General features: G+C 44.3%; 1 protein-coding gene across 2 annotated transcripts in view; it reads left to right on the forward strand.

Moving 5' to 3' along the window:
- Positions 1-23,251, forward strand: part of NRP2 (neuropilin 2) — a 259,454-nt gene that overhangs the window by 179,964 nt on the left and 56,239 nt on the right. For both annotated transcript variants that reach the window (XM_081208808.1, XM_081208809.1), the window contains exons 13-15: positions 7,318-7,577; positions 10,881-10,977; positions 22,251-22,295. In XM_081208808.1, coding sequence (XP_081064934.1) covers positions 7,318-7,577; positions 10,881-10,977; positions 22,251-22,295 — 402 coding nt within the window. The remainder of the gene's footprint in view (positions 1-7,317; positions 7,578-10,880; positions 10,978-22,250; positions 22,296-23,251) is intronic.

Raw genomic sequence — 23,251 nt, forward strand, 5'->3', positions numbered from 1 at the left:
CGAAACCTGGAAGTTACCCGTTCTGATACTTCCAGGTTGCCGCAGGACGTAACGCGAAAAGTCACAACATGAAGCGGATGCAACATGAGGTATGACTGTAGATACGGTCAGTGGGCATAGTGTTGTTGTGGTTTAGTTGTTTAGTCGTGTCCGACTCTTTGTGACCCCATGGACCAGAGCACGCCAGGCACTCCTGTCTTCTACTGCCTCCCGCAGTTTGGTCAAACTCATGCTGGTCGCTTCAAGAACACTATCCAACCATCTCATCCTCTGTCGTCCCCTTCTCCTTGTGCCCTCCATCTTTCCCAACATGAGGGTCTTTTCCAGGGAGTCTTCTCATGAGGTGGCCAAAGTATTGGAGCCTCAGCTTCACGATCTGTGGGCATAGTAGACAAGCATAATACAATTTCTCTGTAGCACATAGCTTCTACAGAGAAACGCTTTGGGGAATGGTCTCCTGTTCCACTATTGCACAGCTGCTCTAATCTCTTGGAAGTGTTTCCCTCCTATTGGTCATACTGGCAGGAAATTCAGAAGTGGTGGAGAGTCTTGACAAATTTCATTTGATTCCCTTGATACGGCTCCTCTAAATCCAGTGACACTTTGATTACATGTTTTTAATGAAGAGGGCTACATTATGATACTAGTTGCGTGGATGTAGAATTTTTTGATGCCAGAGTGACACTCGAGTGTCTGACACCTATTAATTTCATTGGAAGATAAGTGCCTAAGAGCCTTTGAAAAATGTACTTCTTGGTATCTGAGCTCTCATCAGCCTAGATGTCACTCACTTTTGAAGGCAGGGAATTATGAAAAATAGCTTGAGTCAAGTCAAAATCTACCATGAGCTATCCAGCTTATTGAACTAGGTAAGGGTACATAGAATCAGCTTCTTCTGGATATGAATTCAACCCCAGCTGAAGTACGTTGCGTATTTGGATGACTTAACCGTGTTTGGGTGACTTAACATCTCATCATGTGGTGATTATTTGGATTCAAATGTCTTAACAACTTAACAATTATTATTTTTAGTTCCCACTTGGTGGGTTCAGGTTTGCCTTGCTGAAGATCTAGATTGTTGACAACATGAGTACCAGGCATTGAACACGTTAACACGGTTCCTCTTAGTTCCATCTTACTAAGCATCAACTGCAAAAAGAAATAAAATCCATCTCGTTAAGAAAATTTTGTTGTCTGAAATTCACCTGCAGATGAGTTGGAGAGAAAATAATATAGTAAGAAAACAAAGTTATCAAAAGACACCATAGCCTTTAAAATGGATGGCAAGCATATGAAGGATGGCTTGGAGGAGTCAAGGAAGTCTCACTCAGCATTTTGGGACATTAAAACTTAAATGTCTCTGAATCTGGTCATGGTTCTGTAGCATATAGCCAATTCATTTAAATATTATGCATCTTTTGTTTTTATGCTGTAAGCCACCCTTTGATGAAAAGTGGCATATAAATTTAATTCATAATAATAATATAAATATAGTAAAGGTAAAGGGACCCCTGACCATCAGGTCCAGTCGTGGCCGACTCTGGGGTTGCGGCGCTCATCTTGCTTTATTGGCCGAGGGAGCTGGCGTACAGCTTCCGGGTCATGTGGCCAGCATGACTAAGCTGCTTCTGGCGAACCAGAGCAGCGCACGGAAATGCCGTTCACCTTCCCGCCGGAGCGGTACCTATTTATCTACTTGCACTTTTTGGTGTGTTTTTGAACTGCTAGGTTGGCGGGAACAGGGACCGAGCAACAGGAGCTCACCCCGTCACGGGAATTCGAACCGCCGACCTTCTGATCGGCAAGCCCTAGGCTCTGTGGTTTAACCCACAGCTCCACCCGTGTCTCTCAATATAAATATAAAAATAAAAAATTCCTTCCAGTAGCACCTTAAAGACCAACTAAGTTAGTTCTTGGTATGAGCTTTCGTGTGCATGCACACTTCTTCAGATACACTGAAACAGAAGTTGCCAGATCCTTCTATATAGTAGAAGGTGGGGAGGGGTATTACTCAGAAGGGTGGTGGGAATGGGAGATTGGCAGTTAGCTGAGATGAGCCTGTTGACGACTCTTAACGACTGTAATAGGTCTTACAGGAAAAGGCAAGGGGTGAGAAGGTGAGAAATGGCTTAGTCATGTATAATTCCCACCACCCTTCTGAGTAATACCCCTCCCCACCTTCTCACTATATAGAAGGATCTGGCAACTTCTGTTTCAGTGTATCTGTAGAAGTGTGCATGCACACGAAAGCTCATACCAAGAACTAACTTAGTTGGTCTTTAAGGTGCTACTGGAAGGAATTTTTTTATTTTGACTATGGCAGACCAACACGGCTACCTATCTGTAACTATAAATATAAAGACAGTGTTTATTTGCCTGCTTAGCAGAGGCATCACATTTAAGACCAAACGTTCTGAGGTTCAACACTAGCCACTTGGCAACACTGTAAATAAGCATAATTGTTCTTCTTTACGACCAAAGATAGTTCAAGATGCAACAACTCCATCCCAACACCAAGTTAGTTAGTTGTCCTTGATCCAATTGATTTGAACTTGCTTAATCACACCTAATTTTGTACTAGATTGTGTCCAGTGTGTGTACAAGGTCAATAATTGTGGGGTGGAGGAGGGGGGGGGAGGGACACCTTTTAATTGTAATAGCAGTTTCAGTAATGCAAAGAGTCTCTGCTGCCCCGGGCTCAACTGCACGATCGGCTGCTATTCCTATTTCAAACGTTGACAAGTCAAATTCAAATTACTTTCAGTCAGTCCACCACCTAGACATGCTTCCTCAAATCTCCTCACCTAGGGTTGCTATCTTGTTTTCTGGCAGGACTTTTGGGCAGAAGTTCAGCAGTACACACCTCCCATGTCACCAGGCCTCTGCCTACTTGTTTTTTTAAGGGACGCTGTGGAGGAAGGGTGGCCAACTGGCCATGGCTACTAGAGGGGGCAGAGTTGTTTTACCTAAAAACAGCCCCGTTTCTCCCTGAACCCCTGCTTCACCTGACTGAATCACCTTTACCTAGATCAAAGATGGCAACAACTTCGCCACACTGTTTATGCTTCGGGGTGGCCAGTCATCTGCAATATGAAGAAGTGGGGAGATAGAGAAAGTGAAAGATGACGAGCTTCAATCTCCCTCGTGTATCATCAGTGAAATTGTCAGCCAGGCTCTGATTGCAAAGTATTTGCTGCTGGTGATGGGAGTGGGTTGGGGGGGGGACCACAAGTGTCAGGGAGAGGTTCCCTCCCAGCTTGCAATGTTGGCAAGGGGTCGGGATCAGCTTCTGACTCGTAAGTGGAGCAAATTTGAGGCAGAATAAATATGAGCCGCCACCACCACCAATGTCATGATTACAGAGTCAATTTCCCCCTGCCGATTACAGCACTTTCACTTGTCCTAATTATGTCAATCTTTTGCCTTAAGCTTTTCGGTGTCTTAATCAGCCGACTTCCATGCTTATGGCTGCTGGTGAAATAGACGTTCTCCTTACTGATCTGTCTCAGTCGATGTAATCTGCTGCCTTTCCGCACACCCAGTGGATATTCTTGAGACTAGTCTCTCCCTATACTGGCTTGTGCAAGATATAAAACAAACAAAAAGGATTCATAACCCATGACGGCCGCCTTAGTAGTGGTGCCCACCCTGTGAAATGCCCTCCCATCAGATGTCAAGGAGATAACATTTAGGAGACATCTGGAGGCAGCCCTGTATAGAGAAGCTTTTTTAAGTTTTAATGTTTTGCTATGGGTTTATATATGCTGGAAGCCACCCAGAGTGGATGGGGCAACCCAATCAGATGGGCAGGGTACAAATTATTATTATTATTATTATTATTATTATTATTATTATTATTATTATTTTAACCAACAGGTTGGGTTCAAACCGAAAGTCATATGCAAGTTACCAACTATCTTTTAGTATGTTTGATTCTCAATTTTTTTAATTAAATTATTACAAAAACAAGTTGAGGTCATTCAGAATGGTGTGAAGTACAGTGGTACCTCTGGTTAAGAACTTAATTCGTTCCGGAGGACTGTTCTTAACCTAAAACTGTTCTTAACCTGAAGCACCACTTTAGCTAATGGAGCCTCCTGCTGCTGCCCCGATGCCAGAGCATGATTTCTGTTCTCATCCTGAAGCAAAGTTCTTAACCCAAGGTACTATTTCTGGGTTAGCGGAAGCGTATGTAACCTGAAGCGTCTGTAACCCGAGGTACCACTGTATAAGCAACAGGAGGAGGGAGGGAAAATACAGAAAATAATCTAAGCCCTTGAGATGCAAGATGCCAATCTTGGGGGAATAGAAGCAGTATTTGTGGCCCATTTTCTTTCAGATATTAAGAGAGAGGGACAGACGAGAAACATTTGAACTTGGCAGGCTAAGAGATGTGATTTTATTGCATGATATGGGACTCTTGCACAAAGTTCTCCACGAAAAGTATTAGCGAGCATTTTGAAGGGTTCTTTTTACCATGTATCTGATAATAATTTAATGTACCAGGTTAGAGAGTCATAAATAGTAGATACGTAATTAACAAACTTGAATAAATTTAGCCCAACATATGCATCATAATTTGTGTGGTACACATATCTCAGTTTCTTCCATAAATTATAATGACATATTCTGTGCCATATTTTCTCAAAACACTGATGTTTTCAAAAATTGAAGACTTGTGTTTTTTTACAGCCTGATCCTATGTATATCTACTTGCTCTGTCTAAGGATTTTTCTTTCAGTCAGCTCCAGTATGAGAGCCAGTGTGGTGTAGTGGTTAAGAGCGGTAGACTCGTAATCTGGTGAACTGGGTTCGCGTCCCCGCTCCTCCACATGCAGCTGCTGGGTGACCTTGGGCCAGTCACACTTCTCTGAAGTCTCTCAGCCCCACTCACCTCACAGAGTGTTTGTTGTGGGGAAGGAAGAGAAAGGAGAATGTTAGCTGCTTTGAGACTCCTTCGGGTAGTGATAAAGCGGGATATCAAATCCAAACTCCTCCTCCTCCTCCTCCTCTTCTTCTTCTTCTTCTTCTTCTTCTTCTTCTTCTTCTTCTTCTTCTTCTTCTTCTTCTAGAATTGCATGCAGAATCTGTTTCCCTCCCAAGGTTTCCATGTCTTTAATATCTATGCAACAAGCAGAAACTGAGCAGGTGAGCTTTTCCCCACGTGCAAATGGAGTGAAGGGGAAAACTTCGGAAACCGAATTTCTGCTTGTTGCACAGCTGTTAAAGATATAGGAGCCTTGGCCGGACCTATTACAATGTAAGTAATCCTTTGCTTTAGCAGAGGTGTAGGTAGGCTTGTAGGATTTGGCTTCCAGCTACCAGATGTTGCCAACTCCTTTGGTGCTGGAAGATGCAGGAAAGCCCAAAGCAGTTCTGTTGCTGGGCAAGAAGGTCAGAAACCAATCAAACTATTTTGCATTAATATTTTGCATCTTCCCCCAAACATTAGTGTGCCGTGTTGAGTGCAGGAGCTGGAGGCAGTGTGTTACAATGCCACACTGCTGTTTCAAAGGAGAATGGGGTTTGTGGACTTTTAATGGTTGTTTAGAAGAGGGAATGTTAAAAGGTATAGCTTTTTGAATCCCTGCATGACAAATAAAAAGGTAAAGGGACCCCTGACCATTAGGTCCAGGCGTGACTGACTCTGGGGTTGCGGCGCTCATCTCACTTTATTGGCCAAGGGAGCCGGCGTACAGCTTCCGGGTCATGTGGCCAGCATGACTAAGCTGCTTCTGGCGAACCAGAGCAGCGCATGGAAATGCCGTTTATCTTCCCGCCAGAGCGGTACCTATTTATCTACTTGCACTTTGACGTGCTTCCGAACTGCTAGGTTGGCAGGAGCAGGGACCGAGCAACGGGAGCTCACCCCGTTGCGGGGATTCGAACCGCCAACCTTCTGATCGGCAAGTCCTAGCCTCTGTGGTTTAACCCACAGTGCCACCCGCGTCCCTTTTGCATGACAAATATATCCTGTTAAAATCTCCTCTTTTGCACAGCTGCTGCAGGAACTCTTTCCTCCTTTAGATCACCCCATAGATAGGATCTTAGGTACAGTAGGACTCTGCATTGTAACTGTAGGTGACGCATCTTGATTGGAATCAAGAGCAGGACAACAAAGTAGGAGGCCAGTCCCTGACTTCAAGGAGGCAAATGACAATGTGCTGAAGTAGCATGTTTTGCTCTGACCTTGTTTTTGCAGTGTGCTAGCTATTTGGTCCAAGTATGCTGAGACTACCTCACTTTTTATGCTCCTGTGTCTCTTCTGGTTCATGTCAACCGTGAAATCCTCCATATTTTGTCTCATAATGAGCGATGGCTTCTTTCTTTCCTGCTTTGTGGGCTTTCTGCGTTGTACCTCTTTTGCTGCCCGCTCCTGCTTCCTTCCCCAGTGATAAGTGGGCTGCTCTTAGTGGCGTTATTTTTGTAAGCTGTGGTTAATATGCTCTCCTCGATGCGCTACTGACTTTGCTGTGGTTTGCAATATCTGGACAAGGATAGATGCGGGGCTTTTAAAGACATCTTTGTAAGGGGCTACGTGGAAAGTTACGAACAGGTCTTGAATAAGTGAATACAGTGGTACCTTGGTTTACAACCATAATCCGTTCCGGAGGTCCGTTTGTAAACCAAAACAGGTTGTAACCCAAGGCGCGCTTTTGCCAATGGGGCCTCCCCCAAAAAATTGTTCGTAATAATAATGAAAAAAGGTTGTAATCCAAAAAATAGGTTGCAAAACGGGACACGCACTTCCGGGTTTGACATGTTTGTAATCCAAAACTGTTAAGTTGTGGGTGAACATATCAGACGACACAGTGATTCTTCAAACAGCTCTTGTTTATTCAGAGGCCAGAACAGAACTGAACTGAAGGGCTCAGTCAGCCTGCTTATATAGAGCTCCAGTACAAGGTTACTGTAGCAACTTTCTAAAACTATCCAATCACTGAACGTCACTTTCGATCCTTCATTTGCATAAAAACTATCCAATCACTGAACGTCACTTTCGATCCTTCATTTGCATAACTATCTACAGTATCCCCCTGCTGGCCCAGGGTGAGAACTTCAGTACATAACACCAACGTATGCAAACCAAGGTACCACTGTATTGGTGTACGGAACAGAAGGTGAGGACAATCAGTCAATAGTTTGTTTGCTTTTAAATTTTTTTTTTTTAAAAAAAAACCTCCCCAAAAAATGAAAGAGGTCCACAATGGGAGGAGTTGTGAACCGTAGAGATTGCTCCTGTTATTACAGGGCAACACAGTAAGCTTGTTACCTCTTTGGTTTAGCTAGTTTCTGATCAACCTCCTCCTTCAACAGATGGCAAGAACTATTTGCGACTGCAGAGCAGTGCGAGGAGAGAAAAGCAACACGCCCGTCTCATCAGCCCCAGGGTCTTCTTGCCCAGGAGTGCCGTGTGCATGATGTTCCGATACCAGGTATCCGGCCTCGGAGCGATGCTTCAGGTCCGTCGGGAAGCCATGCATGAGATCAAGCCACTGTGGATCATCCGGGAAGACCAAGGGGACGAGTGGAGAGAAGGTCGGATCCTTCTACCCAGCTACGATATGGCATATCAGGTGAGCTTGGAGATTTTGGTTCAAGATTCAAGTGGATATTTCTGCTGTGCTCTCATTTCATGCACTTCAACAGAACCCATTTCATTCATCATTAGAGAACATTGTTGAGCAAGGCCTTTTCTTCTTCATTGTGTTTTTCCATGTTGCTATAGTAACTAAATGACACTGTATTTGTTATTCAGAATTTGCCTGTTTTATACATAGATTTAGGTCTTTGTTCATACGGTTGCCTTTTATGTTCCTAAAATCTCTCCTCTGCAAATATTTTTCCCCCACCCATTTTCTCTTAGATGATTATCAGGTAGTCCTGTCAGGGAACTGGAAAACTCATGAGGGATAAGCACAAATGCATCTTGCAGTTAGGAAAAGGGCTGTGTAAGAGCTTGTCTACGCTGTTTTGAGGGTGGTTGTTTTTTAAAGAGGGAGAGAGCTGTTTTGGAGGAAGGATGGAAGCAATTAGCACTTCCTCGATTTGGGGCGAAGGGTTGTGCGAAATGAGCTTCTACTGTTCAGACGCCTTATATGACAGCAGAAGCCGAGTACAAATAGATAATTTAGGAAAGAAAACTAAAACACTGTCTCTGCTTCTTATATTCAAAATCCAACATGGAAATTGAGTTCCAGAGCTGATTTGAACATTTCTTAAGAAAATCTGCTTAGGGTGATTGAAATATTTGTGGCCCTTTCTATGTGGCAAACTTAAATCTGTTTTATGCACCGTATTTTTCGCTCTATAAGACGCACTGGACCATAAGACGCACCCAGTTTATGTAGGAGGAAAACAAGAAAAAAATAATATTCTGAATCTCAGAAGCCAGAACAGCAAGAGGGATCGCTGCGCAGTGAAAGCAGCAATCCCTCTTGCTGTTCTGGCTTCGGGGATAGCTGCGCAGCCTGCATTCGCTCCATAAGACGCACACACATTTCCCCTTACTTTTTGGGTGGGAAAAAGTGAGTCTTATAGAGCAAAAAATACGGTACTACTTTAACAATCATGGTTCTCCCTCCCAGAGATTCCTAGAATTTATGGTTTATGAGGGTGCTTTGAATCATCTGCTAGAGATCTCTAGCACCACCTTCAGAGAACTACAATTTCCAGGGTTTCCTGGGAACAGAATAGTAATAAACAGTTTAAGTCTGTACAGTGGATCTGAGCTGAGGAAACATCAGACGTATCTGGATCATGCATGGGTCAGACCTACTGTGTCCTGCATGGTTCTCTGCCTGTACCACATTGCTTCAGACATGTTATCCTCGCCACTTTCCCCTCCTTGCCTCTCATTTACCCAGATTGTCTTTCTGTTCCTCGCACTGCTACTTGCCAGAAAATCCCGTAAAAATGCCAATTATCAGCTTGAAAATAAAGCATGGAAATTAAACCTGACAAGCGCATTTGCATACATTGCAGTGAGTTGCATAATTTAGCCGGGGCATGGAATTAATTTTGTTTCACTCTACCCCAACCCAGCTTCATGCCGAGTTTGCATTTCCGCATACAGTACCAGAATTTGGATTTGTGTAGCATGGAGACGTGGGTGGCACTGTGGGACGTGGGTGGCGCTGTGGTTAAACCACAGAGCCTAGGACCTGCCGATCAGAAGGTCGGCGGTTCGAATCCCCGTGACGGGGTGAGCTCACGTTGCTCGGTCCCAGCTCTTGCCAACCTAGCAGTTCAAAAGCACGTCAAAGTGCAAGTAGATAAATAGGTACCACTCCGGCGGGAAGGTAAACGGCGTTTCCGTGCGCTGCTCTGGTTCGCCAGAAGCGGCTTAGTCATGCTGGCCACATGACCCAGAAGCTGTACGCCGGCTCCTTCGGCCAATAAAGCGAGATGAGCGCCGCAACCCCAGAGTCGGTCACAACTAGATCTAATGGTCAGGGGTCCCTTTACCTAGCATGGAGTTCAAACAGCTCTGCTTCTTAGTAGCCAATGAGAATTGCTAAGAGATGTCCCTGGTCCCAGGCAAGGCATTCTGGGTCTGATTTGGCAACTGTCTGCCCTTGAAGCTCATGCTTCGTTGCCAAAGGTCCCTCCATGAAGTCCGTAAGTGGGGAATGTGCAGGACCAGGTGGTCCTCAGCGTACTATTCTGGATCTCGGGGAAATGAAAGCTACAGCTGAGTAACAAGGCAGGCCATGCCAGGCACCCCAGTGGGAGCAAGCTGCCCTTATTGCTTATGTAGCCAATGCGTCCTGCCCCTGCCCAAAATCTGGCGTCATCTTCTTGTTGTTTAGTCGTTTAGTCGTGTCCGACTCTTCGTGACCCCATGGACCAGAGCACGCCAGGCACTCCTGTCTTCCACTGCCTCCCGCACTTTGGTCAAACTCATGCTGGTAGCTTCGAGAACACTGTCCAACCATCTCGTCCTCTGTCGTCCCCTTCTCCTTGTGCCCTCCATCTTTCCCAACATCAGGGTCTTTTCCAGGGAGTCTTCTCTTCTCATGAGGTGGCCAAAGTATTGGAGCCTCAGCTTCACGATCTGTCCTTCCAGTGAGCACTCAGGGCTGATTTCCTTAAGAATGGAGAGGTTTGATCTTCTTGCAGTCCATGGGACTCTCAAGAGTCTCCTCCAGCACCAGAATTCAAAAGCATCAATTCTTCGGCGATCAGCCTTCTTGATGGTCCAGCTCTCACTTCCATACATCACTACTGGGAAAACCATAGCTTTTACTATATGGACCTTTGTTGGCAAGGTGATGTCTTTTTAAGATGCTGTCTAGGTTTGTCATTGCTTTTCTCCCAAGAAGCAGGCGTCTTTTAATTTCATGACTGCGTCATCTTACCAAGCTTATATTCAAGGTTCACGTGCATTTGGCCGCCTCTTTGGTGCAAGACCAACAGGTGGGGCTGCTTGTGTATTGGAGGAAAGATGCAACGTGGAATTTTCAGTCATTATACATTATGTCCACTATAAGTGTTGTGGGGGTAAGAAAGGGAAAGAGATGATGACTAAGCATGTTGTAGACACCTAGTAACTGTTGAGTGTGCTTCTCAGACACTTGCAGGTCAAATCCAGAAGTAACTGAGAGTGCATCTTAAGACAGCTGAGCAACTAAACTGCTTTCCCCTTTTCAACTGTGGCTGTTTTGGGAGTGAAGGCAGAATAAGTTGTGGGTTTTTTGCAGAAACTATTGTATAAAGTGGTGCAACTTCCATTGTCACTTGGAAGCTAGCTAAATAAAGGCAAAAACTTAACAAAGGGGATTCAGTATATTTTACCGTATATCCTTTTAAAAAAAAGATTCAACGGCTGTTTTTACTGGAAGCATAACAGTCACTGTTCTGTTTGTATTCACTCCTAGATTGTGTTCGAGGGAATTATAAGCAAAGGACATTCGGGTGAGATTGCCATCGATGATGTCCGGATAGGCACTGATACTTCCTTGGAGAGCTGTATGGGTAAGTCAACATGCATCGCATCTATAGCGGTTTGATAGGAGGAAGCAAAAAAGCTCATTTCTGTTCAGGAGGCTAGGCAAGTTTAAAAGGCAACCATCTGTACTGAGGCTCTTGCAATGGCATTTCTTGTTGCGCATAACCAGCATGGATGGCGCCAAGTGATGGGCGATGGTGCATGCAGCCATCAAGCCTACAGGTCATGGCACATCTGTTATTGGGTTATATTCTTGTGGGTGTTCTGTGTCATAGGTCCACTTCATACAGAGCAAAAGAGCTGTTGTGTGGAGGTTATTTTGGTGACTGCTGCACATGCCAAACCATATGTATATGTACAGATTGACCACAGATGCACACTGTTCTCTGTTATGGCAAATGCCAGCTGGAGTGTTTGGTGGAAGTATGGAGAGATCTGCACGGCAAGCTTCTCTCTTCGAATAACAGCCACAATGCTGATGCAAATGCTTGCTTTTTTTGGGTGCCAATTAAAAAAATTTTTTTTTTACTGAGTTGCAAAATTTCTTTTAACAAAGAAATTCCAAGTGGTTTTCCTGTGAGCAGCCGGTTCACACAAAGAAGCAGTTAGCTGTTCCTATTCCTCTCCCCCAGTAAATACCATTGCAGGCCACTATAGGGATAATCCACAATTCACTCTCTCAACCAAAACTGGCAATCCTGGCTTCCGGAGTGCAAAAACAGGAGTCTGGGTTCCGACCAACATTGCCACTACCTGTGCAAAAACTGTTCATTCACACAAATGGCACATTGGGGGTAGGAACCACTGTTGGTGAGGAGATTTCATGGCTGAACATTCCACATGAGGCTAGTGGCAATGAAAGTTGCACATATAAGCCTTGTCTGTATGTAGGGGGGCTTTTGACTTCTCTTCTTATTTACATATGGTGTTCAGTCTCATGCAGTCCCCACCCCCCTGGCGGTCTGATGCATGCAGCCCATAAACAGAAAACCAGAAGGCAAACCAGGATGGGCAGAAGTAGCAGTGGCACACCTTATCTATCCCCCCCCCCAATATCTCTTTGGTCCTGGGTTCAAACGCAGAAGCCCACTTTGCGTGCAAGATACATATCACTGGCTTCCATGGCATCAGTAAGTAGAAGGCAGCTGTGGGATAGAGTACCGTATTTTTCGCTCTATAAGATGCAGCAGACCATAAGACGCACCTAGTTTTTGGAGAAGGAAAACAAGAAAAAGAATATTCTGAATCCCAGAAGCCAGAAGAGCAAGAGGGATCACTGTACAGTGAAAGCAGCAATCCCTCTTGCTGTTCTGGCTTCTGGGATAGCTGCGCAGCCTGCATTCGCTCCATAAGATGCACACACATTTCCCCTTACTTTTTAGGAGGGAAAAAGTGAGTCTTATAGAGCAAAAAATAGGGTAAATGGGAATAGTTTTTCCCGTAGCAAACAGCAAATATGTGGGAAGCATTGTAGGGCGGCAGCGGCGAATAGACCACAAAGCAGCCTTCCTTGTTGGCAGTCGCTTTTTGAAGTTGCTAAGCAGACAGAACCCCTGGCCTGCATTGTGGTAAGTTTCAGGAATTTGCTTAGCTTATTCATTCCTTCCCGAAGGAAGTCACGGAGAAGGAGTGCCCAAGGAGCAGATATTGATGGTTTTGCTATCAACTCATTGAGAGAACATCGTGAGTCTCTGTGACGGCAGGCGATGGCCAGAGGAATAGGTAGGGGGACACCAAGGAAAAACATACGAAAGGAAAAGCTCTTGAGAGAGGGAAACAGCTGTCAGTTAGCATTACATGCTCAGAAAGGCTGATCAAATCACCGCCAGCCTTTAATTAATAGGAATAATCAGTGAGGACGTCTTTGAGCATTATTAATAATAGCAAAACAGTTTCCTGCACTGGACTGGAATTTATCAGTCTCCGAGCTGGGACAGCAGCCAGACTGGAAACTTTTATTGCAAGCATCAAGCAGTGATTTTATTTGAAATTGAATACCTCACAAATGAATTAAAATGTTGTCGCGAGAACGTTCCTTCTCCTTTGCCGTCAGCCTGCCTTGTTCTTCTGCAGTTCCTTGTGTATATGGAGATGATCAGTGGCCGTAGCTTTTGATTTAAATATTACTTTTGTGTTCCTTCACTTCCTGCAAGCAGCTTAGGGTGATATGCTTGTGATTGTGCCAATTACAGTATTTTTCGCTCTATAAGACGCAACAGACCATAAGACGCACCTAGTTTTTGGAGAAGGAAAACAAGAAAAAAAATATTCTGAATCCCAGAAGCCAGAACAGCAAGAGGTATTGCTGCGCAGCGAAAGCAGTGATCCCTCTTACTGTTCTGGCTTCTGGGATAGCTGTGCAGCCTGCATTCGCTCCATAAGACGCACACACATTTCCTCTTACTTTTTAGGAGGGGAAAAGTGAGTCTTATAGAGCAAAAAATATCCTCACAACAGCCCTGTGGTGAAGGCTAGACCAGGTCCACCAGGGAAGGCCAGCAATGAGGGAGGATTTTGTGTTTTTTATATATAAAATGTTTATTGAGATTTTACAGAAAAGAAAAACAGTATGATAAAAAATGCAAAAAACCCCAGACATTAAAAAAGTAGGAAAAGAAGGAAAAAAAGAAAAAAAGGGGGGGAGAAAAAAATAATCTCTTTTTCAATATCTTTAGGCTCATTTGCTTATTTCCTTGACCTCCTCACACCTCCCCTTTTCGTATTCCCGTTTATTAAATCCTTTCAGCAAATCCTTACCCTCTTTCATTTATCTTTACTCTATATTCTTAACCTATTATAACTATAAATTTTCATCCATATAACTATCTATATTTACATATTCTTATTAGCCTTAATACCAAAACCACTTCTTTTCAGTCCAACATCATTTTAACATTCATTAATTTTACAGTATTTCTGCAGATAGTCTTTAAATTTCTTCCAGTCTTCTTCCACCATTTCTTCTCCCTGGTCTCGGATTCTGCCAGTCATTTCTGCCAATTCCATATAATCCATCATCTTCATTTGCCATTCAGCAACCTCAGCAATGAGGGAAGATTTTGACCTGGGTATCTCTGAGCAAAGTCTGGTGTTCTGTTCACTGCAACACACCGGCCTCAGTTAACCAATTCAACCACCACGATACCCATTACTATGGATTTTAACATTGCAGCAGCAGTCCTTTCTCTGCTGCTTCCAGGAGTCCATGGAAGGAGGTTGGCTCCTCTTTTAAGTCTAGGAGAATTGCCATTGCTATACTTTGTACCTGTCTAATTACCATAAGCGGTGGCATTCTTCCCACTGACCTCAGAGGAATTGCTTCACGCCCAAGACCTGCAGAATGTTAGCAAGTCAATGAGCCTGTCTGAAAGGCAGCGGAGTTCCTCTCCAGTGGAAGTTATAAACTATTCAAATGGGCCCTTGCTTCCAGCACATTTCCAAAGCGAAGCAAGATAATTCCATCACAGTAACTCAACCTTTGCTCATCTAGGAAAAGCGGCTGCCAGGCTAGTTTTTAGATTTTGACTCTTTGAACTCCGCTGGCTACTGTGGATCTTTAATTTGTTAAATGCTCCATATGTTAAAATATTATGTGTCTGCATTTGACAAATAGTTTTAATCTCTCCGGTGCCCCACCACAACACGATGAATAAGATCACCCCACAATTTTACAGTATTTTCAAAGGAGAAAATCTGAAATGTACAAAACAAATACCCAGTGCATATATTATTAAAAAGGTAAAGGGACCCCTGACCATTAGGTCCAGTTGCTGATGACTCTGGGGTTGTGGCGCTCATCTCGCTTTATTGGCCGAGGGAGCCGGCGTACAGCTTCCGGGTCATGTGGCCAGCATGACTAAGCCACTTCTGGCGAACCAAAGCAGCGCACGGAAACGCCATTTACCTTCCCGCCGGAGCGGTCCCTATTTATCTACTTGCACTTCGATGTGCTTTCGAACTGCTAGGTTGGCAGGAGCAGGGACTGAGCAACGGGAGCTCACCCCGTCGCGGGGATTCGAACCGCCGACCTTCTGATTGGCAAGTCCTAGGCTCTGTGGTTTAACCCACAGTGCCACCCGCGTCCAACATATATTATTAGGGGTGTCATATTTGGTAGAAAAGCAGTTACACAAACACACACATACATTTCTAATGGAGAGAGACGCTATTATTATTCCTGAAATAACTTGGTAGCAGAGCATATGTTTCACAAAGTCCCGGGTTCAGTTCCTGGCATCTCCCGTTAGAAGGATTACATAGGGAGTGCTGGGCAAGACCCTTGCTGATGCTGCCAGTCAGAGTAGACAGTACTAGGCTAGATGGACAAATAGTCTGATCTGCTAGAGGACAGCTCCCCGTGTTGCTATGAACCACAGCTCTTCAAGGCTTCACCTTGGGATCTGCTTCCATAATTTCCCAAGAACTAACTATGAACGTTGTGGAGCACATGATCAATACCTTTTCTTCACCAAATAATTGCAACTGGTTGCCATATGTGATGAAAGCCAAAGGTCCAAAACTCTGTTTCTTTAAGAAAACTCATCTTCTACCAATCAAAACATAGGGTGATGATGATGGTTTATTTGTACCCCACCCATCTGACTGGTTTGCCCCAGAGATTCTGGGCAGCTTCCGGCATATATAAAAACATAGTAAAAGGTTAAACCATAAAAACCTTCCCTATACAGGATGTTTCCTAAGTGTTATATAATTACTGGGCAAAGACAAACAAGATGAATTTTAACAGGGAGAAATGTAAAGTATTGCACTTGGGCAAAAAAAATGAGAGGCACAAATACAAGATGGGGGACACCTGGCTTGAGAGCAGTACATGTGAAAAGGATCTAGGAGTCTTGGTTGACCACAAACTTGACATGAGCCAACAGTGTGACGCGGCAGCTAAAAAAGCCAATGCAATTCTGGGCCTCATCAATAGGAGTATAGCATCTAGATCAAGGGAAGTAATAGTGCCACTGTATTCTGCTCTGGTCAGACCTCACCTGGAGTACTGTGTCCAGTTCTGGGCACCACAGTTCAAGAAGGACACTGACAAACTGGAACGTGTCCAGAGGAGGGCAACCAAAATGGTCAAAGGCCTGGAAACGATGCCTTATGAGGAACGGCTAAGGGAGCTGGGCATGTTTAGCCTGGAGAAGAGGAGGTTAAGGGGTGATATGATAGCCATGTTCAAATATATAAAAGGATGTCATATAGAGGAGGGAGAAAGGTTGTTTTCTGCTGCTCCAGAGAAGCAGACACGGAGCAATGGATCCAAACTACAAGAAAGAAGATTCCACCTAAACATTAGGAAGAACTTCCTGACAGTGAGAGCTGTTCGACAGTGGAATTTGCTGCCAAGGAGTGTGGTGGAGTCTCCTACTTTGGAGGTCTTTAAGCAGAGGCTTGACAACCATATGTCAGGAGTGCTCTGATGGTGTTTCCTGCTTGGCAGGGGGTTGGACTCGATGGCCCTTGTGGTCTATTCCAACTCTATGATTCTATGATTCTATGATTCTATGATTCTATACTCATCTCCTTAACATCTGATGGGAGGGCATTCCACCGCTACCGAGAAGGCCCTCCGCCTGGTTCTCAATAACAATAATTTGGGTGCTTATAGGCCAGGCATAGGCAAACTCAGCCCTCCAGATGTTTTGAGACTACAATTCCCATCATCCCTGGCCACTGGTCCTGTTAGCTAGGGATCATGGGAGTTGTAGGCCAGAAGCAATGGCCCTGCATTTTACATGAATGGGATGTTTTCCCATTTTGTTAAACCCATCTAGCAAGAACCCAAAAGGAGTTCTTCCCCAATTTACATCCCTCCTTCCCTCATTTCTGTGAAGGGCTGGTGCTAAGCACCCATCTCCATGGCTTCCAGTCTACATGGTAGCATTCCATGCCCGCTTTGGACTAGGTGGTTGACCCAGGAATCATCCCTTTTCTGGCACACAACATGAAATCCGGGTTGGTTTGAGGGTGTCTCTGCTGCCCAAGAGAACTCAGCTTGCTCAATTCAGCTCCACCTGACTGCACATAACATCAGTGCACTAATGTAGGGACTGTATTAGAGGGAAAATTAGTTGGAAAATTACTGCTTATTTTCTTTTGTGCAGTTTCTGATATCTCTTACACCTTTATCTTGAATCATTTAATAAAATACCTTGAATTAGAATTCTGGAGTTGATTAAAGAGCTTTACATATTCTTGCCTGCGGCTGGCTGCTCATAGTCTTGCTACTTGGTTATTAGAAGAGTTGACTCAGTTCTGTTTCTTTGCCACAAGTCTGAATCCCCCTGTGTTCAGAGTAAGGGCATGTAACATGGGTGATTTCAGCTCTACCCATAAGTAAATAACACAAAGAGCCTGTCTTATTTCACAAAGACGAAGCAACATACTTCTGAGGCTATTCTTTAATCTCTGGGCTTGCATTTAATCATTGGACCGTTGCTGATTTTTTTGCTTGCTTCTACATTTGTAAGCCATTTGTGGAAGGGAAAGCAAGTATACCGTATTTTTTGCTCTATGACTCAACTTTTTCCCTCCTAAAAAGTAAGGGGGAATGTGTGTGCGTCTTATGGAGCGAATGCAGGCTGCGCAGCTATCCCAGAAGCCAGAACAGCAAGAGGGATTGCTGCTTTCACTGTGCAGCGATCCCTCTTGCTGTTCTGGCTTCTGAGATTCAGAATATTTTTTTTCTTGTTTTCCTCCTCCAAAAACTAGGTGTGTCCTGTGGTCTGGTGCGTCTTATAGAGCGAAAAATACGGTACTTGGTTTATTTTAAAAAAAGAAAGAGCATTCGGTTTCCAGGCAAGCTTGGCCCGTATACGTGCTCACTGTTGGAAATTAAACAAGAAACAAAATTCTTTAGTGCAGTTCCATACTTTATAGACCAAATACAGTAAACCACAGACATGTGTTCTTAAAAATCTCTGTACACTTGCCTGGAAAATTAATTGTGTTAGGATTCCACCGAACACACAATGGCTATTTCATGATAGGTCATCCATCCCATAGAAAAAAAAAACTGAGGTTGCACTGGTATACGAGTTGCAAATTTTGTCTGCTGTGTAAAATGCGAAACTGTCTGAGGATCAAACAAGATGCGGCGGGAAATCTGTGAAGTGCAGCTTTTTTAAAATGCAAAAGCAGCCAGAGAGGTTTCAGATTGGGGTTGCAGCAGCTGAGGAGCAATAATTTAATCCTCTGCATCATGTTGTCTTCCTGATTTAAACTGCACCCACCTCCCTGTAGCTCCTGTTTGCCCCACAGGGATGCTTGTCTCCAAAGTAGGATTTTGAGAGCAGCTTCTTGGGTGGGTGGGGGGGAACTGAGCTCAAGTGTTTGACTGCGAAGCTTGTTCTTCTGATGAATCATTCAGGATATGAAGTAATACCAAAGGCAGAGCCATTCTGCTCATCTCCCCCCACTCTCAGGACTACAAAAAGGGAAGCAACTGGAGTGGCACGCGACTGCTTCAAAATTGTCACCCAGAGAAGTAATCAAATTCCTTTTCAAGTTGAGAAAAGGATCTAATAACTCACATTATTATTATTATTTTGTTCTTTTGACAAACCTGTCACTTGCATTCTGTGGAAGGGTGACTGTTTCAGAGCACTCCATTGAAACTGCACTGGAGCCAAGAGACTGCGTTCCCAGGTAGAATGCAGAAAGAAAATAATCACGGAATCGCAGAGCGCTGCTTTTCTGAGTGTTGCTTCTCTGGCCAGTTCCTTTCTAGCAGCTTGTTACTGCATAATAATAATAGAATCATAGAATCATAGAGTTGGAAGAGACCACAAGGGCCATCGAGTCCAACCCCCTGCCAAGCAGGAAATAATAATAATAATAATAATAATAATAATAATAATAATAATAATAATAATAATAATAATAATAATAATAGATAGGTAGCCGTGTTGGTCTGCCATAGTCAAAATAAAAAAATTCCTTCCAGTAGCACCTTAAAGACCAACTAAGTTAGTTCTTGGTATGAGCTTTCGTGTGCATGCACACTTCTTCAGATACACTGAAACAGAAGTTGCCAGATCCTTCTATATAGTGAGAAGGTGGGGAGGGGTGTTACTCAGAAGGGTGGTGGGAATGGGAGATAGGCAGATAGCAGGCTCTCTCAGCTATCTGCCTATCTCACATTCCCACCACCCTTCTGAGTAACACCCCTCCCCACCTTCTCACTATATAGAAGGATCTGGCAACTTCTGTTTCAGTGTATCTGAAGAAGTGTGCATGCACACGAAAGCTCATACCAAGAACTAACTTAGTTGGTCTTTAAGGTGCTACTGGAAGGAATTTTTTTATTTTAATAATAATAATAATAATAATAATAATAATAATAATAATAATAATAATAATAATAATTTATTATTTGTACCCCGCCCATCTGGCTGGGTCTCCCCAGCCACTCTGGGCGGCTTCCAACAAAGATTAAAAATACATTAAAATGTCACACATTCAAAACTTCCCTGAATAGGGCTGCCTTCAGATGTCTTCTAACTGTCAGGTAGTTGTTTATCTCTTTGACATCTGGTGGGAGGACGTTCCACAGGGCGGGCGCCACTACCAAGAAGGCCCTCTGCCTGGTTCCCTGTAGCTTTGCTTCTCGCAGTGAGGGAACCGCCAGAAGGCCCTCGGTGCTGGACCTCAGCATCCAGGCAGAATGATGGGGGTGGAGACGCTCCTTCAAGTATACTGGGCCGAGGCCATTTAGGGCTTTAAAGGTCAGCACCAACACTTTGAATTGTGCTCGGAAACGTACTGGCAGCCAATGTACATCTTTCAAGACCGGTGTTATATGGTCTCGGTGGCCGCTCCCAGTCCCCAGTCTGGCTGCCGCATTCTGGATTAGTTGTAGTTTCTGAGTCACCTTCAAAGGTAGCCCCACGTAGAGCGCATTGCGGTAGTCCAAGCAGGAGATAAAATAAGAAACACAAAAAATTATCCATCTCTGTTTCAGTGGGCACCTGGCTTGTGCCAGGGCTTTGGGTGCCTAGCGAGGAGGCAGAAAAGGTAGCCCAAGAGGAGGTGTGGATTGGGGAGCCTCCCAACTCCCATCAGTCCCCGCCACATGGCCAGTGGTCAGAGATGGTGGAAGTTGTAGTTCATCAACACCTGGATGGCCGCAGCTTCCCCATCCCTAGTTTAGGTGGAGGAAACTTAAGTCCCTTTACCCATTTCCAAAACTGCAAAGTTTCTTTATTTTGGTAAGGCAAAGGCAGTAAAGTGTTGACTCTTGCCAGGAGACCTGAAGAGGTCCTGAGTAGGTTTTCTCCTTCTGGGATGCCGGAGATGTTCGGATCACGTGGTTCCTTTTGAACAGCCTGGTAAAGTGGCACTGCAGCAAATGGTTGCCAACATCTTTCTGGCCTTTAAGAGTTGTAGGCTGCCTGCAAAATTCAGCAGGGAAAGCTTTTGCTGCCATTGCTGCCCTGGGCTAAGGAACAGCTTTATCGCATTAATTTCTGCTTGCAACAAAGCTTTTAAAAGCAAAGAAGACCTGACCGGGGATGGGGAGGAATCACCCACCATAACCCTTGTAATACAATATCAGAGGTAAATACTTGAGGCAGTTTAAGAGTGAGTCATAATGTCTTCAAATAGATATATATATATATATACCCATTTTAAGGGTGATGATAATGATGATGATGATAATAATAATGATGATGATGGTGATTAATAATAATAATAATAATAATAATAATAATAATAATAATAATAAATCATTTCAGCCTTCAACAGAACATAAAACAGAATAAAACTTCAAACATTAAAAACTTCCCTAAACAGGGCTGCCTTCAGATGTCTTCTGGAAGTCAGATAGTTGTTTATTTCCTTGACATCTGATGGGAGGGCGTTCCACAGGGAGGGTGCCACCACCGAGAAGGCCCTCTGCCTGGTTCCCTGTTACCTCACTTCTCGCAGTGAGGGAACCGCCAGAAGGCCCTCAGCGCTGGATCTCAGTGTCCGGGCTGAACAATGGGGGTGGAGACGCTCCCTCAGGTATACTGGGGCTTGATATCCTCCCATTTGGAAGACTGTGTACCTTTGAGCTCAGTTCCCCTTCCACTGGTCTGATGCATCCCAAACCAGCCAATCTTGTGGTCGGATAGCATGGTATGCTATTCACACTTTTGAAAAAAGCACGTTTAAACTGGCCAGCTTAATCTTGGGAGGGAAAAAAAGCAGCTGCGGAATCATGTTCTGGAACACACTCCTGAGCCAATTTCCTGCTGAAAAACGCTGCTCCTTTTTGTCCCTAGGCCTGTTATTTGCAGCCAACAGCATCTGCAGGATCAAAGCAGTGTGGCGGTAGGAGAGGGTTTTCAGCAGCGGACGTACATTGCAGACCAGAGCTGTGTACCTGATTTTTTTCTCTAAAATGAAATTGGCCAGCAAGCATACTTTCTTAAAAGCATGAGTAACATAGCATTGTTGCTTGGCACTTAGTCGGACACTGGGATGAACACTCTCCTGTTTGACTATGAAACATGTAGCATCAGGCACCACAGACCATGTGAAATTCAGGGCAAGAGGAGGGGAGAATTCATGCCACCTACGGGCTCATGTATCTGCGGAAGCTGCTAATGTTATACATAAAAATTCTCTTTCCAAACATGTCTCAGCTTGACTCCAGAAGGGGATATGTCTTCTCTGTTGTGCGTAGGGAATGAATGCTTGGACACTTTGATCTCGTGATGTCTCTAGATCAGGGGTCAGCAACCTTTTTCAGCCATGGGCCAGTCCAGACCTTGTGGGGGGCCAGACTATATTTTGGAGGGGGGGAAATGAACGAATTCCTATGCCCCACAAATAACCCAGAGATGCATTTTAAATAAAAGCACACATTCTACTCATGTAAAAACATGCTAATTCCCGGACCATCTGCGGCCCAGATTGAGAAGGCGATTGGGCCGTATCTGGCCCCCAGGCCTTAGGTTGCCTACCCCTGCTCTAGAAGGAAAATGTTAAGTCAGGCTGTAATCCTAAAGACACTTACTATTAGGGGGTAAGGCCCATTGCACCCAGTGTGACTTACTTCCAAGTCAACACACATAGGGTTGCTTTGTTAGAGATATGACTTCCAGCAGAGTTCTTAAGTTCGGGGGGGGGGGTAATCAGTTAAAACGGCAATTTGGGGGAAGCCACACAAAGAGGCTCTTGTAGGTCTGAGCTCTCTGCATTGTTGCAAGGATCACATGTCGCTAAGGCCGTTTTGGGGAATCTCTCATCTGTTGTCTTGGAGATCAGACTAAAGTTCAACTCTCCTGTTTCTTTACAGAACCCATCGCAGCATTCCCCGGAGAACACACATTTGAAATTTCAGGTAAAACTGCATTTCTTTTAGCAGTTTCTTTCTTGCTGCATGATTTTTTATTTATTTTAGTTTTTAAAAAATTAATGTGTGTGTGCGAAAGACAGAAACAGAAAAACTAACACAAGACCTGCTGCTATGCAAGATGTTTACATTTGCATTATCCCTTAACACCAGCAGGTGGCACTAGACTAGATACGGTCTGCAGACAAGGGGGCTAAAAGTAGCGTGGCAGTTATTGGCCCCATAAAACACAGAATAGGTTTCCTCCCACTTTTATTGAATCCGTCTAAGTTGTCCGAAAGCTCGCGGAAGATTTTCCCAACCGAAAACCTGTTCCAGGTTTTCACGTCAGTTGTAGGTGCCCCAAAATGAAATGCAAATAGGTGGACTTAATTGATGAATAAGTTGTGCTTCTCTTTAGTGCAAACTCTGCATTTTGGCTCCCAGGGGGAACTGGAAGAAATTCAGGTGCCCTTTCTTTCACCTGGGTCAATATCCTTTGCTGCTCAGTATGTGAACCTTGATGCACATTTTTTAGTTTTGTTTTTCAAAAAAGTGCGGCTCTTAACTGCAGTGTGTCAGGCTGAAGTTCAACAGGTGCTTTTCTTCCCCAGTGTATCTACTTCCAGATACAGTATTTCTGCTTGTCACCCAGATGTTAATGGCAAAGGCACCCTGTGAGAGGCGTCAGTGTTGGCAGACTGTACAGCCTGAGGGCTGTCCTGCGCTGGAGTTGCCTTTGTCTCCATCTGACACAGACTAGAGAGGTGAAATAATAATAATAGTAAAAATTTTATTTATATCCTGCCCTCCCCAGCTGAAGCCGGGCTCAGGGCGGCTAACAACAATAAAATAATACAACATTCTAAAATCATTTCATTATAAAATTAATTCAAATCAAATTGATGGCAACCATTGGGCTAGAGTTCTGTGAAGATTGCCAAAGGAGGGGGTCAGACTGTGCC

The sequence above is a fragment of the Podarcis bocagei genome, assembly GCF_964188305.1.
Source record: "Podarcis bocagei genome assembly, chromosome: 1".
NCBI classification, from domain to species: domain Eukaryota; kingdom Metazoa; phylum Chordata; class Lepidosauria; order Squamata; family Lacertidae; genus Podarcis; species Podarcis bocagei.